At 37.3% G+C, this 18767-nt stretch overlaps 1 protein-coding gene across 1 annotated transcript in view; it reads left to right on the forward strand.

Moving 5' to 3' along the window:
• The window catches only part of LOC306873308 (zeta-sarcoglycan-like), a gene marked incomplete at both ends in the record, with an annotated part of 264934 nt that overhangs the window by 153155 nt on the left and 93012 nt on the right, over positions 1-18767 (forward strand). The window contains one exon of the mRNA XM_079422505.1: positions 15741-15935. Within this exon, the coding sequence (XP_079278631.1) occupies positions 15741-15935 (195 nt within the window). The remainder of the gene's footprint in view (positions 1-15740; positions 15936-18767) is intronic.

The raw sequence follows: 18767 nt of genomic DNA on the forward strand, positions 1-18767 counted from the left end.
GTAGGTTACCTACAGGTTAATTTAAAATAAAAAATAAGACTAGAGCTCTGGTAATATGTCAGTTATTCAGATTTATTTGACATAATTTGAATTCAGAATGCTAAATTATTATGAAGAAATATAAAAAGACTGAAGTCTCATCCCTCATTTCATTCATTTCACTCTCTTGTTCTTGCTATTAGAGTTTTATGTTATCTTTAAGCCATTTACTTCAAAAGATGTATGTGGCAAAACATTTTGATGACGGCATATGCCATACCAGGTTGGATGTGATAATGAGGCTTTTAAAATGTGCTAACTACGTCATAACAATATTTCTGCAATATTGTGAAAACGCATATTAAAAAAGAAACAAAAAAACCCCAGACATCTATTGTGTTAAATACTGTATGTAGGATAAACCGTTATCACAACCTGTTCACAACTTAAAATAATAAAAAGGTTTTTACAGCTGGGATCAACCATCAATGTGTGAATTCATGTTTACAGTGAGTGTGTTTGTGTTTGCATGTGTATGTTGGGAGTGAGTGGGATGCAGCTATGTTTGGCCTTCACATACTGTATGTGAGCCGACTGCGAACTGCATAAAAAGAGGTCTGAAATTATTTATGGGATGTAAAAGCCAACGGCTCACGTTCCCTTGAAAGAACCTGAGTGTTTCAAAGTAATAATGTATTTTTGGCGTGTTTTAAACGCCCTGTTTATCAAAAATATGATTTCACACACACATTGCCTTCATATCTCAAGCATTATTTGCTTTAGAAAAAGGAAACTGAAAAAAATAAATAATGTAGAGAATAATCAGCCAACAATACAATGTTATTCAACAGTACATTTGTTGAAGACCGTCTCTTGACACTTCACCAATATACTCATTAATCTCTTACTTGCTCTTGAAGGTCACAAAGTCCCAGCTAGATTGGGTAGTTTACTGGGAAGCATGCAAATTCAATTTCCAGCTAAGAAGTTATTAAAGCCCTCAAACCGAAAACTATATTGGTTGGCCCCTACCTGCCACTACCTTTTAGGATCAACCTATATCACCATTCCTGCCTTCCCAATAGAATAAACTTTGAGCCATAAATGGGAAAACATTGGTAATAAATACCTTCCTCAACTTGTCACCCCACCTTTTAGCTTTGGAAACATTGGTTCCAGTCTTGACTGGTATGATTATGATTCCGGAAAACTATTTATCGCTTCTTACAAGCGGTATCCTTCCCAACTGCTGGTTTCAGGTATCTGCTGTGTTTGTTTGTAGCTATTATGTCATGCACAATCCACCAGTGAAGGTCACCAATGCTCTTCTCGATGGGGAGTTTGTACTGAATCCTTCGTCTACCTTTGGGGGTCTGCAGTGAATACCTGGAGTCTGACGTATGTCTTCACAGTCCAGTCAACAGCCTCTATGCCAGGTGGACAGACGTGATACTGAGCCTTGCTGCCAAGTTCTTCGCAGACATCCACCCCACGGTGGTAAACAGGTGGCAAATTTTAGTAAATCCTGCAGTCACCAGGACCTCCTGCAGAAGTGGATTTGTGTAGCACAGGCTTCCACTTAATTCAAAGCGCCTAGCCAAACCTGGCTGAAAAACTTAAGTAATAGGTGTGCTAACATGCATTTCTTTGTGAAAAGCCTTGTAGACCAGCTTAAAGTGGTCAAGACGGTTTCTGGAACATTGTTGTGTTTTTCCACCAGTTTGAATCCAGTCCAGAAGATCAACCATGCACTGTAGAACAACCTTGACTGTGTAGATTACATTGGTGCCTGTGATTTCTGTGATCTGCTTAGGCTTATAATGCTTTTGGGAAACACAGCTCTGCACCTGCTTCGACAAACTAAAAACAACTTTAATCTGATTTTAGCTGGATTTTTGGAAACTGTCTTTATTGGAATATTTAGCCCAGGATTACTTGCTTACCCTGTTGTTTTTAACCTGTATGACAAAATTTGACAAATTTGTCATAGAAGTCTTAAAAACGATTAATTCAATGATGAAGTTGAATATGTTCTACACAAAGTAATCATGCTGTAGTCTTCTGATTTTGCAAGATAATGTACAGAAATGTGATTTACTGATAATTTTCCTGTCCAGTAAGCTATTAACATGAGAACTGCTGAGACTGGATCTTTGAGTTAGTGAGCTGAAATTTGCAAAACATATATATTAATCTGATTGTTGAACAAAATTGATTGGTTTATTTGTAAAGAACTGGCTCAAAAGAACGATTTATTCACTGATCTTGTTGGGTTTGTTCCACAGTAAGCTAGTATGTGGCTACATAGCTGTGTGAAGATTGTGTGATGATTCTTCAAATAATCATCCTGTTGTGTTTTATGGAAAATAACAACATAAGGGTTTGGAACAAAACGAGGGAATGATCAGTAAATAATGATAGTTTTTCATTTGCAGTTGAGCTATTCTAGAATTGCACTGGTGTTTCTAAAAAAGAGGTGTAGTGAGAAGGATTGCTTTGAGAAGGCTGTGGGCTTCAGCATATTTAGCATTGACAGCGGTTTTCTTTATAACTGCTAGCCAGAAAACGTCTATGTTTGGCGGCATCATAAAGAGCGTGCACTGATTCTGTCAACAGATGAGATTTACACACGCATCTGTCGCTTACCTGCCTTGAGCTGGGCCTAAACCCCCCTACCTCGTCTTATACCCTCCCCCTACGGGCTGCTCTGCTGTCCCATTGATTTCATGTCTTTCACTAAAGCTCGGAGCTGCATGCCTTTCTGGTCAGCTGATTACATCTAGACCCAACCCTACATTTATAACACAGACACACATACATGTACTTGCTGAATCTGTGACTTAGCAAAGGTCACATTGGGTTTGTTTGCACGGGCCGCTTTATTATTTTCTAAGTAAGGCTTAATCAAAAAGCGAACCAAGGGAACGAATACACAAAAAGCTGAACTATTGAATGTAAGGACATGCTATTAGATTGGCTGTGCGTGTATGTATCTATTTGTAGCCATCTGACTTCTCTCAAATGAACAAAGATGAGGATTCCTGAAACTTTTATCTTTTTAAAATGCTTTATGCTTGCCTCACATACACATGACAAGTTCGATAACTGGCAGTTCAAACAATAGCAGTGTCTGTAGGTAACAAAAACCGTTGTTATCATGCTATCTTATCGTTAAGTTCTTCAGCTATGTCCTTTTGCCTCTTTGTCTTGGACTTGCCTGGTTTCTTATCTGAGAACTAAGCCATGACTGCAGACTTCCAGGACTGAATGGAGAGATCTGGAAAACAGTGGCTGCATGAGAAGCATGACATCCACTAAAATGTGATCAAAATGTCGCAATCATGCATAACAAATCATCGTCATATTATAACTCCTGCATTTCAATATTTCAAGTACCTAAAATGTCACCCTGCACATGTCTGCACAAATGTCTCTCCAATGTGCAAGATCTATAACAGCTTTTAAAAAAAATGTATGGGTACGCTATTCGGCGTCTGGTTAGAAATTAGAATAGATAAAAAATTCTATACTGTGTGTGTGTGTGTGTGTGTGTGTGTGTACATATATATATATATATATATATATATATAGCCAGAGTTAATTACTATAAATTAAATTTGTTCTTAATAGAAATGTTGTTTAATGTCTTTTAAATGGCATATACCAAACTATTACCAAATTAAATTACCAAAGCAGAAAGAAATGGCAGCTTAAATGTATCAATTTCTCTGGGTTTTAAGTTAGTCCTCAGTTAACAAGACAACAGCTTAGCCTACCAGCTAGCATAATGTTAACTAGTTAAGAAAAGCGACATTGCTGGAATATGTTTTTAAATTAGGCATTGAGGAAGGGGAATAGGAGTTTTTGGATTTATTTATTTGCCAAAGGCTACGTTGATTTATTTATTATTTATTCAGATTTAGTCCATGGAACAATGCTTATACTTTTTCATGTTTTTTTTTTTTTCTTCACAGAAATCACATAAATTCCTGTTGAAATGCCTGGATTTCACCCAAAAAAATTAATCAAAGAAATGTAAACATGACTGCACCCTATAGTTGGCATGAAATTGACTATTTGTGATCTACATTTGAGTAAAATGGCTTCTCGAATGAAAAATTTGAAATGTTGGGTGGGTAATAGTATAATCATCCATTAGGAATTTAATAAAATCATTTAATTTCTGCCGTTTGCTGCGATTTCATGTGAGTGACTGATTGCTTTGATTTCATGGTGACTTTAAGAACAATGCATGCTATTATAAATTCAGGATTCATTTAGCATTTATAATCTTGTCCCATGATAAACCAGGACTTAATAATAATTTTTTGAAGCATTGTCTTCCAGCTACAGTACATTGCTATTGCAAAATAGATCCCAGTACACATTTTGCCATTGATAAGTGACATCTGTGCTTCCCCACTCTTGAGAAGCACCAGTCGCCACTGCTGGAAATCAACTTAGTCTCATTAATACTGCATGAAGGCATGAAGGCCTTTTCTGTTTTGCCTCTTGAGGTTCCTTGTTTTGACAGCGTGTCCCCACACTAGACCAGACCCCTTTCAGCCACCCTGTTCCGAATAAGGTCAAACTGTTGCATACAGTGCATCGGTGAGGCGAAGACCTTTTAGAAAGCATCATGGTTTGAGATGTGTGAACTTTACGCTGTTTTGATGCTTCAGAACAGTTTGACATACTAAGTTAATGCATATCTTTAGTTTGGGCTCATACTATAACACACATTTGCTTTTAAGCAATTAAACCTTTCATGTAAGTTCGAGCTATTCACTCATGGGGTTTAGTTCAAAAAGAAAAACGCCTGGGGCTGTTTTTTTTTGTGCAGCAAAGATGCTTACAGAACTGTTGTGTGTTTGGATATAGCTAGGTGTGTGAACCTGAAACAATTCACAGCTGTGGCAGGTGGCCTCTGCTGGAGCATGTAATGTTTACCTCTGTTAGGGGGCTTTGGATTTAAGTGAATGCCACCAAGCTTCTCCCATAGCTTGGAAAAACAGAGTGGAGATCTATCGTTTGTCAGCAGGTGGCATATTTGTTTGACAGGCTAGCAAGGGGGTGAGGCTTGTCAGTACTAGGTATTTCAGGCAGTTACTAAGACTTACGCTGTCACAGATAATGTCACAAACAGAACTGGCGAACGAGTCGGCCGACCTGGGTGATGTAGCTGTATCGGAATGCAAAGTTGCGACAATCTGACCACTTGAAAGCTCTTGTAGTTCAATCGGGGGCCCATATGTAGGCTTTTTGTATTACTCTTCTAAGTTGTCACACAATGCTGCGCTTGCGTATTTTGTTTTAGCATTCTCTCTTTTTTTCCAGCCTGTGGTCCCTGTCCCTTAGCAGCCTCTAAAATAGAAGCCTAATTAGCTTCCCCAGGTAGTGAAGAGAGAACAGAAGACAATATCTGGCTCCTTGTCAACACACATGGCGCCGAGTACACAAAGAAAGCAGCGTGCAAGGGTGGGTGGCTACAGGGAGGAGAAACCTACTGTTTAAACATCAGGGTGATTCTGCCAGAAAACTCAAATTTTGGCTTGTCGCACTGGGTCACACAGGGAAAACTCGGGCACCGGTCCCTTCAGGCTCAATGCACAGCTGCAGGTAGCAACAGCCTGGTGGAGTACTTGTGAATTTTCCCCTAGTTAAGTTGGAGTCTCTTTGTGCGCTTTGGCTGTGCTTCAGAAAACATGCGGGACAATTGGGGGATGTTGTATCCCCTCTTAAGTGCCAGGATGTTCAGGTATTTGTTGGAAGCCCCCTGCCTATGGTGAGAGACCATGTCACATATTTTCCCAATGCATTTTATTCTTTCTTACCTCACAGGAGATATCCTGGCAGCTCTGAAATGTGAATCCTTGTAGGAAACTGAACTTGCGTCATCCACCCACCATGTTTAATTCTATGTTTTTTCCTACCAGCACAGTCTTACAAAAATTAATTAGCACTTTTAGCTCATTTAACTCATCGAATATATCTAAATATGGTCACCTACAAGTGCAAATTGCAATAAAAATTACAAAGCAAATAATAGTTCAAAACAAAACTGTAGCAACAGCACAAAATTAAGCTCTAAAAGATATGCTCCTGACCAACAGGGGCAATCCATTGATGATGAATTTTGGCCATATTTGTCAGCCTCATACATAATTGAAGCAAAGTAACCATTACATTGCAAAGTAAGAAATAAACTACAGTAACATACACCTCATGAGGAAAGAGACAATGTTATAATGGTTACTTTTCTTAAACGAGACATCCTCTGAAGTAATCCAGCAATCCCATTTCCAACTCAAAATGCATGTGGTTCATGATCATATAGTTTTGTTGGGAGTTTTCATTGCACCTAGTGGTTGGGAGTTTCCTAGTGTTTTTTTTTTTTTTTTTCATTCTGTTTGCTTTGTAAAAACTAGTTAGCATATTTGCACTTCTGGCTTTATGAACCCAAAGTCAATGGTTTGTTAAAATTTTTAATTTTATTTATTTATTTGATAAATGCCTGAAACAAGGTCTGTGGAGCACAAGCTCAAAATGTTTTCACACTTTATTCTATTAAATAAAATACATTAGTATATTATATTAAAATATATAAGAAATATCCTTTTTTAATACTTTATTTTTTTTAAAACAAAGTCATTGCTTAGAAGTGGCTATTAACAATAAGCAAATAGGACTACAGAGGTTTGGGACATTAGCTCTGTTAACCAATACCAGGACAACTCATCTACTCACTAGTCGGCTTTCAGCCTTGTTGTGCTAATGCTATTCTAAAGGTGCATTCACGCCATATCGTAATTACCGTAATTACGAGATATCAGCTTGTAAAAAGCGTTCACGTCCTCATAGAAGTCATAATTACAACTTGTGAACTGGGAGTTTTCAGAGAGCTACGGCTTGCATCACGTGACTGCTGTACCTCACGCGGAACCAGAGAAAAATGGAGGTGCTTTCAAAGAAAGCTATTACTGTCCTAAAAAGGGGAAAATAAATACACATATACAGGTACATCTAAAAAAAAAATAATATCATGAAAAAGGTCAATATTTTTTGTCACATTTCAGAAAGTGAAACCCATATATTATTTAGATTCATTACACATAGAGTAGGGGTTGAACGACTTCTGATTTTTTTTAAAGTCGACTTTTATGTGATGAAAGTCGAGTCGAATAGTCGCTGATGACGTCATTAATGAACAAATAAGTCTGAAGCTGTGACAAACATCTTAATCACAGCTATGGCATATGACACAACGCTGCCCACATGGCTATTGCTCCTATAACAGCTTATTTTTATCAGTTCTTTGGGTCATTATATTTCTCACAGATTTCTGCTCGTTCTAAATCAGATACAAGTAGCACAGTAAAGATTACATTCATATGAATGAATGCATTGGTGAGAGCGATTGCGTGTGTAAATGAATTCTACCTGGCAGTGTCTCTCTACTAGTAGTGAAGCTGTGGAATTTAGTTATTAGTAAATATATGCTTGAACTTTTCCATTTCTAAACTATTTTATTGAGAAATCACAGAACAGTGTTGAAAATACATTTCCGCGCTAAATAATTCTATGCGCGTGATCTGCACGTGATGTATTGTACGCGCTACTGTCTGTAGCCTATATGTGTGTTACAGTGCAGCAGCGCATTAGATTGGAACGCGATTAATTTACCTGTAAAATAAACTGTTTAAAACATGCATTCTCCCGTTCGATTTTGACCATCCAGTAATACAATCACACATGTCTTGTGGAGCGCTTTCAGAGTATGAATTATTTTGTAATTTTAACTGTTTGGAAATGGAGCGTAAATGTGAATTTCTTATCCTGTTGCGCCCTCTATAGGACCAGTGACTAGTTGACGTCAAGCTAAAAGCGTCATGGCAGAGAACTGAAGCCGACTAGTCGATTAGTCGGTGCAACCGCTAACATAGAGTGAAATATTTCAAGCTTTATTTCTTGAAATTTTGATGATTATGGCTTACAGATAATGAAAACCCAAAATTCAGTGTCTGAGAAAATTTGAATATTACATAAGATCAATAAAAAAAGGATATTTTAAACAGAAATGTCAGGCTTCTGAAAAGTATGTTCATTTCTATGCACTCAATACTTGGTTGGGCCTCCTTTTGCATGAATTACTGCATCAATGCAGCGTGGCATGGAGGCAATCAGCCTGTGGCACTGCTCAGGTGTAATGGAAGCCCAGGTTGCTTTGATAGCGGCCTTCAGGTCATCTGCATTGTTGGGTCTGGTGTCTCTCATCTTACAATACCCCATAGATTCTCTATGGGGTTCAGGTCAGGCGAGTTTGCTGGCCAATCAAGCACAGTAACACCATGGTCATTGAACCAGCTTTTGGTACCTTTGGCAGTGTGGGCAGGTGCCAAGTCCTGCAGGAAAATGAAATCAGCATCTCTATAAAGCTTGTCCGCAGAAGGAAGTATGAAGTGCTCTAAAATTTCCTGGTAGATGGCTGCGTTGACTGTGGACTTCAGAAAACACAGTGGACCAACACCAGCAGATAACATGGCAGCCCAAATCATCACTGACTGTGGAAACTTCACACTGGACTTCAAGCAACATGGATTCTGTGCCTCTCCACTCTTCCTCCAGACTCTGGGATGATTTCCAAATGAAATGCAAAATATACTTTCATCTGAAAAGAGGACTTTGGACCACTGAGCAACAGTCCAGTTCTTTTTCTCCACAGTCCAGGTAAGACGCTTCTGACGTTGTCTCTGGTTCAGAAGTGGCTTGGTAGCCCTTTTCCTGAAGACGTCGGAGCGTGGTGACTCTTGATGCACTGACTCCAGCTTCAGTCCACTCCTTGTGAAGCTCTCACAAGTGTTTGAACCAGCTTTGCTTAACAGTATTCTCAAGCTTGCGGTCATCCCTGTTGCATGTGCACCTTTTCCTACCCAAATTCTTCCTTCCAGTCAACTTTGCATTTAATATGCTTTGATACAGCACTCTGTAAACAGCCACCCCTTTCAGTAATGACCCTCTGTGACTTACCCTCTTTGTGGAGGGTGTCAATGTTCGTCTTCTGGATCATTGCCAAGTCAGAAGTCTTCCCCATTATTGTGGTTTCAAAGAACAAGAGATACCCAAAATTTGTACTGTAGGGATGGTCATTAATTGAAACTCAAATGTAAATATTCTAATATTTTGAGATACTGGATCTTTGACTTTCATGAGCTGTAAGCTCTAATCATCAAAGTTAAAACAAAAAAACTTTGAAAATGTTTTACTTTACATGTAATTAATCACAAATATGTGAAAGTTTCACTTTTTGAAATAAGTTGCAAGAAAAAAATTACTTTTTTACGATATTAATTATTTTTTTTACATGTACCTGTAGATGCTATTATATATTATAATATAAACACATATTATGCAAGTGTTCGTACTGATATTAACAAACATTAATTATTTTTACCTGACATGCTTTCCGTGTTCTGCAATATTAAGCAGTAGCATACAAATGTAATGTTATGTGTTTTACAGCTGCCAGTAACATCCTTTCATTCGGTCGCGGGTTAATTTTGTTGACTGTTGCTATAGAAACAGACAATCCCCAGTCCGAGGACATGATCAGCACCGAGTTGAACATCACGTGTTGTTATCTTGGAATTACGGTAATTACCACATGGCGTGAATGCAGCCTATCTCAAACTTTCGAACTTTTCGATTTGTCAGAAGCTTAGTGGTCAACTGTGTCAACTTAGTGGTCAAAAGTTTGTTTGCAACTGTTTTACTTCTGTCCATTGTGTTTAGGCTTTGGAATTCATAAAAAAGTTGTGTTAATTTGTCATTTGAGTAAACTTATTGAGCAATATTGGCTTTTTGTCTGGGGAACAAAGGCCATGCTAACTTCTGGTAGTCCTAAAAAATTACCGCATCTCTATTGGCAAATTATTGTGTTCTTTAGCATAAATATGAAAATTGATTATCAGAATTCTCTCAAAACATTTGTCAGTATCTTATTCAGTTTTGCTATCGAGTAAATGCAAGTTGTTTTAAATAATTTTCAGTTTCTGCTCAAACAAGACAAAGAGACAGACAATGTAAGTGTTAATGCATTCTCTGTGAAATTTCAACAAAAAGCACTGCCATATTTTTATCCAGATGCTTCCTAAAATCTCACATTGAAGCATACACGAAGAGAAAATCACACCATCAGTCTTACTAATGTATGTTTTCCTAGCAGACGATTTAGTGTTTTCCTTGCTGTGATTTCATGTGACGTGTGCCACAAACACACAGAGCTGTCAGATCCATCCTCATCCTCCTACTCGGATGACGAGGGATCGTTTCAGAAAGCTTTGAGCGTTCAGGCAGCTAATGTTTTAACTGCGCTGCGCTCACTCGTGTAACGTACACTGTGAAAGATGTCATAATTGCGCCTGGATTGCACAGGACACCTGCTCCATTTTCCTTGCCTAGTCCAAGCTTTCTAATCTAACACACAACATTTGAGACTGGAGTGATAGCGTGACACGACCGAGCGTGTGTCTTTGAAGCTTGACAAACCACGTTAGACTCGAAGTCTTGGCTCTGGCATTCAGTTCTAGTAGAAGGCTCTAATTAAAAGTGTAAGATGTTGATTAGGATTGAGCTTGCTATGGAGATACCCTTGAGGGAACCTCAAAAAGAGCTGAACGTGAAGTAAAGGGAGCAGATTAACAACAGAGGGGCTTTACTTCAGAAAGACTGTCGCCCCTGTTTATGCAGAGCTAGAACTGTCGATACCTCTGCCTTGATTCACCTTTGAAAAGCCAGAGAGCTTGTACAGAGATGGCAACATTTAATTAGCTGCAAATCTGTGCTGTCTGCTGCCTGGCATTAAATTACATCCCTGACTGATATGACCTTTTTAAATGATGCATCGATTTGTTAATACTGCTTAGCATTAACGCCTGGGTAGCATGATGTCATCGTGCAAAATTTAAGTAATATTTGTGCTGCTATTGATTCAGTGAAAAGGCGGAAGACGATGTGGTATTTTCGGGTCTGTTTGCTTAGTGGATTCTTCTTTCCTGCTGGGTTGACACAACACTGCCTCCCTCAATCTCTCTCTCTCTTATACACACACACACAATTGCGCACACACACAGAGTAATAATTAACTGAAGAGGCTGAAAGTACTTGAAAATGAATGATCAAAAACAGAACAGCATGTAGCACTCACATTAAACATATTAACCTTTATAATGAAACATGACAATGTCAACATTGCAGCTGATTGGCTGAAATCACCATGGGACGTTTTAAAAAACAAATATTGCTATATTAGTAGTACAAAACATGCTCTTGTCAAAACTAGAACTGTCTGAATTCTCATACTTTCAGAGTGTGTGTGTTGAATTAAGAATTAAGAAATTAATGTTCTGAGTAATCTTCTTTTAGTATGTGTTGCAAGTTTACACACATTTACAAATTAAGTATGCAAATGACGTCATAATTGTGAGTTAGATTTTTAATCCGTTTCAGTCAAGGATATTTTACAACATAAAGGTGCAGATACATTTACCATTGTTTGGTGAATTTTCGCAAGCGCAATCCAGTCATTTCAATAGGCAACCATGCAGTTATTGCATAAGTTACTTCATAAGTATTGCAACGGGTTCAAGTTAGTTATGCCTATTTGTCGCATTGACCAACAACTGCTTAGATTGAAAGTGACTTCTGTGCCTTTTGACAATAGACAATTAATATTTTTTTGCCTGTGAAACTGCACCAAAATTTTGATAATATCAAATGTTGAAAGGCCTGTTCACACTAAAAATGATAACTGTTGCAATAACCATAACAATAACTATATTAGCATCCACAGCAACAGAGGATAATGTTCTGGTTAATATAGACACGCACTTCAGTTATGTTGTCTGCCACTGTAAATGCTCAAGCTCTTTATAGTCGAGTGGATTCTGACTGGATGTCAATGTTTGTATTGTTCATCCATTAGAAACACATTCAAAAACCGATACCATCATTATCATTTCTCTGACAATAATGTTATTGCTGTGGTGTGGACTTAAAGCGATTATTATATTATAGTTATCGTCACTGGTGTGAATGGGCCTTAAATCTTACATTTCCTAAACTCTTAACAACATTTGTAAAACCAATATGCATATTATATGTACGGCTGAAATAATCTACAAGACAGAATTTAGATGTAGAATTTAGTAGCTGGAGCTGAATAAATTGCTGAAAACTGGTAAGGTGGAAAATAAAAAATGATTCAGTACTCTACTGCAAAAATTGCTGTATTCCATCTTTGTTTCCTCAAACTCCAAACTAGGACTGTCTAGACTTTGAAGTCTTTGCAGACTGTGACTAGATATTGTCTAGTGTAGTGAAACATCATTAGCAGGGCAGGTTAGCACAATCTGCTGGTGTATTGCTGGGATAGCAGGGTTTAAAAGAGAAGGTAACAGGCTACTGTACCTCCTTACAAGATTTGTGTGTTTGTGTGTGTGTGTGTGTGTGTGTGTGTGTGTGTGTGTGTGTGTGTGTGTGTGTGTTTGAATCAGCTTTGTATGACTCATAGTTCCTTTTATCAAGAAAAAAAGCAATCATGACACATTGGACAGTCTATTGCTTTAATTTTTCACCAAAATTTTGGGCAGAGGGATATGAAGGCAGGGCAATTTTTCTGCCTAAAAAGAGAACATTTGAGATAAATAATTGAACAGTTACAATCAATGAAGCCTTAAGACAAATATTCAAATCAATACACCATAACAAACTTAATACTGTATAAACTTAAATCATCTGGTTTTATGATCTGCTTGTGCATCACAAAGCATAATAAATGATGGTGAATGTTTAATTCTGCATGTCAGTATTATTTTAGTCTCACTGAGATGCCATTATAGTTTTTGTAAATTTTTTGAATTATATATATTTTTGTATATATTGTCTGCTTTCGGGTTGATTTTAGTTAAAGGTTTTGTTAGTTTTTATTGTTGTCGTTTTCAAATATGTATATGTAGTTTTTTTATCTATTTTTATTTCAGTTTTAGTTGTTTTAGTAGGCTACAACTAACTAAAAAGTTAAACTAAATTAAATTGCGATTTTTTTAAATATTTAATTTCAGTTAACATTATTATTCTATTTCAAGTAACTTTTAGTTTTAATTAAGACTAATAACCTTGGTATGTGCTGATGTATAAATTAAACATAAAATATATATATTTTTTATTTTATTTTAAAATGTGCAACACATAAGGGTTAAACTGCAAAAATGAAATGAACAAATAAATAAATTCAGTTAATGAAAATAATAAAACATAATGATGATAGACGAGAAGTGAAGAGTTAGGCAAGCTTGTTGACTTGGCAAATGGTTTGCCCTTCTCTTTAGTCTCTGCTTTTGTTATTTACCTGCCCTGCACTTATATCTCTGTTTGTCTGGCTGACCTCCCCCCCTTTTTTTTCTCTCTCGGTCTTTCCGCTGGAACAAGCAGATGTAATCTGAGTGAGTGAGTAGTTGGTGAGCGTGTTAATAGTGTTAGGCTGTAGGCAGGGTGCCGTTCTGGTCCAGCTCGGCTGCACATGCATTTGATGGATCACTCCGCTGTCAGATCAATTTTAGAAATGCATTGGAACCAGAGAGACAAAGAGAGAAAGCGCGAGCAAGACAGGCAAGGATAGAGAGGGATGGTCAGGGGCGGAGTAAATCGGGTACTGAACTGCACCAAGTGGTATAAAAGGGAGGACATATGAAGACACTGGGAATGAGAGATATAATGATGATACCAGGAGGATGGCAGAAACAAAGATGGGCTAAAACGGTATCTCTAAAGAATGCGTAGGAGACTGAAAGGTAAAAAAAACATGTAGTGAAAACTATCCAATATTTCCCTCTCCATCACGCTCGATATTTATAGCAGATGAGGACTTGAGGCTAGAGAAAAAGAATGATCTCTTTCACCCATGTGGTGAAACTGGTGGAAACTGACTATTAACTACACTCCTCCGCACCAACTAAAACCCACTTTCTTCGCATTGCATGCCACAAATATGTAGAAAATGTGCACATACTCACTCCTCACCACAACAGGAGCAGCAAAGGTCATTGTTACCAGTGTGTAAGTGAGAGGGCTACTGCTAAGGCAGGTTTAGATGTTTTGCAGTGCTGAAGAGCTTGGAGCGGAGCTTCAGAAAAGGTTGAGTGACACTCTGGCTGCCTGATTAATCCAAATAAAACCAAAATTGCAATATGGTTTAGTGCAATTTTCAAATGTATAATAATAATAAAATTATTATTATTATGTATTTATTTATTAATTTATTTGTTTATTATTGTGGAGCTTAAAAAATATTAAATTAGATTATTATTATTATTATTATTTTACAAATTGTGCAGTCCTACTTCTTCAGTGTTATTTGCAGCTTGAGTTGAAGTCTTTGGAGTTTCTTTGTCAGTTTTTAGATTTTACTTGTTTGCAGGTTGAGCTTGGAGACCAGGTTAGGGGACTAGTTAGACCAATTGGCCAGACTTGGAGACCAGCTAAGAGGCTGTATTCCCCCCAACACCCCCCCCCTCCCAGCTGGGAAGGTCCTCACTAGTGCTACAGTGCTGTGCAACTTCTTCCATTCTTTTATTTGTTCGGTCAAACAGGTAGTCTCATCCACAAACTTCACTGCATTGGTTGCGCCAAAGGAGTTGGACATGCTCGAACAAACAGAACAATGTTTTGAAAGAGTCAAAGTGTTTATATTCCTCTGGAAGTCAACCTACGAATGGTCTGTACATGTTGTCTCTGCACAATTGAGATAGGAGAACGTGTTCTAACATCGGAAATTACCTCAATAGCACTCGTTTTCTAAAGAACTACAAAATAAAAAGTCCTTTGTTGAATTGACAAAAAAGGTTTTTTTTGACATCAGACTGTAAAACCCTTTTTGCTCTAATGGGAGAATTTATTTTTAAGAGTGAAGGGTGTGGAGAAGATTTGAGAGTTTTTGAGCGTTTGGAGGGAGTTTAGAAAGAGTTTTGTTGCGCTGGAGAGCTAGCTAAAAGGAGTTTTTAGGTTACGAAGAGGTTGGGGAGTTTTCGCAGTGGATGTGCTTGAGGTCTTTAGTTGAGCCGATGCATGCTGAGAGACTGTGAATTAAAAAGCAAAGGGAAGATGTGACTGACAGATGGAGCTTGTGGAAGAAGTGGCAATCGTCTGTCCACGTTTTCCCCATCCCACAAATTTCTTGGTCCAATACCACTCTCTAGCTTTGTTGTAAAACCTAGCAAGCTGCCTTGTTGCCTATATAGGCAGTTGTCTTCTGAGGTAGCATTCTTATCATAATAGAGCCTATACGTAAGACACTATACAAAAGCAACTATGCATGACACGTACACGCACACACACATATGCACATCCACATTCACACACAAACACGCACAAAGACAACTGATTTCAACTGAGTTCTCCATTAGCATGCTGTGGTTATTATATTTTAAAATAACTGTTTTCTATTTTCGTATGTTTTAAAATGTAATTTATTCATTTTATACATTTGTCAAAATTCTAATCATAAATGATCATAAGTTAATTCTAATAATGCAGTTTCTCCCCGTTAATGTTTTATTTCTTCATTTATGACATTTATTGTGCCTAAATATGCTATTTGTTGAGATATAATTGATATATAAATGAATCACCACGACTGCATTAAAAGATGAAATGCTTGTGAAGATTAAGAAATGTGAAACAATTCTCTTTCTGTTCTTTCTCACTAGATGACTCAGGAGCAGTACATCCTGGCGTCTCAGCCAAACCCCCTCCAAAGGCCGGGATGTGCTACTGTGTACCCAGTGGGGATTTATGGCTGGCGAAAGCGTTGTCTCTATTTCTTCATTCTTCTCCTCCTTGTCACCATGATCGTCAACCTAGCCTTGACCATCTGGATTCTAAAGGTCATGAACTTCACTGTGGTGAGCATTTCTCGGTCTCTCTTTTTTTTATTCTCTCGCTTTATTTATATATTTTCCCAGGTAACACTAATGCAAGCATCACTACTACTATTGCTTATTTTACTAATGCTTAAGTTTTAAACATTGGTGTATAACTTGTCCTGTGTTACGGCCATGATTTATACCACACATCTTGTTGTTTAGAGAGATGGGCTATTACTACTATTATCTTGTATAGAATGAATAATTTAAGCCATATTTAGGTACCAGAATATCAAAGAGGCTTTGGGTTGGGCTGTTCTGGACTGTACTATACAACATTTTAATACCTAGAACACCCAAGCAACTGCATATACTGTATTCTAATTCTAAATTAATATATATATATATATATATATATATATATATATATATATATATATATATATATATATATATATATATATATATATATATATATATATATATATATATACAGTATATACATATATATACAGTATATATATATACACACACAGGTGCATCTCAGAAAATGTGAAAAAGTTCATATTTTTTTGTAACTTGTTTCAAAAAGTGAAACTTTCATATATTCTAGATGCATTACATTCATTACATTAAAGTAAAACATTTAAAAAAAGTTTTACTTTTGTTGATTAGAGCTTACAGCTCATGAAAGTCAAAAATCCAGTATCTCAAAATATTAGAATATATCCTAAGATCAATTTGCAAAACAGAAAAGTTCAAGTTCTTTAAAGTATGTTCATTTATGCACTCAGTACTTGGTCGGAGCTCCTTTAGCACAAACTCCAGCATCAGTGAGGAGTGGCATGGAAGCGATCAGCCTGTGGCTCTGCTGAGGCACTATTGAGCCTTCATCTCCTCTGTATTGTTGGATCGACTGTTTCTCATCTTTCTCTTGAAAATATCCCTTAGATTCCATATGGAGTTCAGATCAGGCATGTTGGCCGGCCTTTCAAGCACAGTAATATCATGATCAACAAACCACTTGGAAGTGGTTTTGTCTCTGTGGGCAGGTTTTAAAGTCCTGCTGGAAAAGGAAATCAGCATCTCCATTAAGCTTTTTAGCAGGTGGAAGCATAAAGTGCTCCAAAATCTCCTGGTAGACGGCTGCATTGACTTTGGACTTGATAAAACACAATGGACCAACACCAGCAGACGTCACGGCACCCAAAATCATCACTGACTTCGGAAACTTCCCACTGGACTTCAAGCAGTTTGGATTCTGTGCCTCTCCAGTCTTACTCCAGACTCCAGACCTTGATTTCCAAATGAAATGCAAAATTGACTTTTATCTGAAAAGAGAACTTTCAACCACAGTCCAATTCTTTCTCTCCTTAGCCCAGGTAAGATGCTTCTGACATTGTTTCAGTTTCCTGAAGACGTCTGAGCCGTGGTGACTCTTGATGTACTGACTCCAGCTTCAGTCCACTCCTTGTGAAGCTCTCCCAAGTGTTTGAACTGGCTTTGCTTGACCGTATTCTCAAGCTTGCGGTCTTCCCTGTTGCTTGTGCACCTTTTCCTACCCAATTTCTTCCTTCCAGTCAACTTTGCATTTAATATGCTTTGATACAGCACTCTGTGAACAGCCACACCTTTCAGTAATGATCTTATGTGACTTACCCTCTTTGTGGAGGGTGTCAATAACCAGGTTCCATCCAAGGATTTTTTGGTGAAAAATATTTAAAATATATACGATATAGCTGATGGAAATGCCAATTATCGATTAAATTTCTCATGTGTCGACAAAATATTTTTCCGTTTAACTTTATCGCATAAATTCCATATCGATACTTCAAATGTCGCAAAAATTTGTAGTGGAAGTGGAAACACTTTTTGTTGAGAAAAGGGGCTTTAACGCAAATAAATGTGATGTCACATGACAGAATTAGCCTATATGCAACATCCGTGTTCATGGTATTGCTCACGTTAAAGCACCGTTTCCCTGTAGTTAAAAAGCGCATTAAATCATATTCATATTATTAAATTGTATCTAAAATTATTTTATACATTGGTAAGAAAAAGACGAGTTACCTCTCAAACATACTTATCTTAATTTGATGTTAGTAGGCTAGCCTACGTTTACATTATTTATTTATTTATTTTTACAGTGCACTGTTCAGTTTAAATAGCCTGTAGTCCGTGCCTTTCAGCTTGACAACCATACGCCATAGGCTCGTGAAACCTCTTTTTGGCGTGTGCTTATGTGTGGTATTAGGACTGTGGAGCTTATGCATTTCCATGTATACTTGGTATTAAAGTTGGTTTCAAATAATTTGAAAATATTTTGAATATCTTTAAGAAATTTAAATGTGGCATACTCATAATAATAATAAAAAAAAGAAATTCCTTGAATACATTCAAAAATAATTTTAAATAAATATTTTTAAATGCAAAAAAAAAGGCATATTTGTAACAGGTGTGAAAGGATGAGGCCAGGGCAAATCCAAATGCTCACACAGAATTAATAATAAAAAAATAAAAACACAAAATCCAGACTGGAAATGGCTAAACACTCCACACAAGAATAACAGCAGCAATCCAAAGAAAACAGAGCGAAAACAAGAACATACAAGCACCTCCAACCAAACAAAGACCATCAACGACTAACAAAACACTGCTGAAATATAAGAGCTTAAATACTGAAGGAAATGAAAGATAATTGATTGCAGGTGAGTCTAATGACAGGAAGCATATGACAACAATAAGAAACACAGAAGTGAACACAGAAACAATGAGAACAGAATGAATTTCAACATAATAGTCCATACCAAACAAGACACAGAACTGGGGTCGTGACAGTGTGGCTGTATGTATTAACATAACACGTTTCAT

This window comes from Barbus barbus (genome assembly GCF_936440315.1).
Source record: "Barbus barbus genome assembly, chromosome: 7".
Classification (NCBI taxonomy): Eukaryota; Metazoa; Chordata; class Actinopteri; order Cypriniformes; family Cyprinidae; genus Barbus; species Barbus barbus.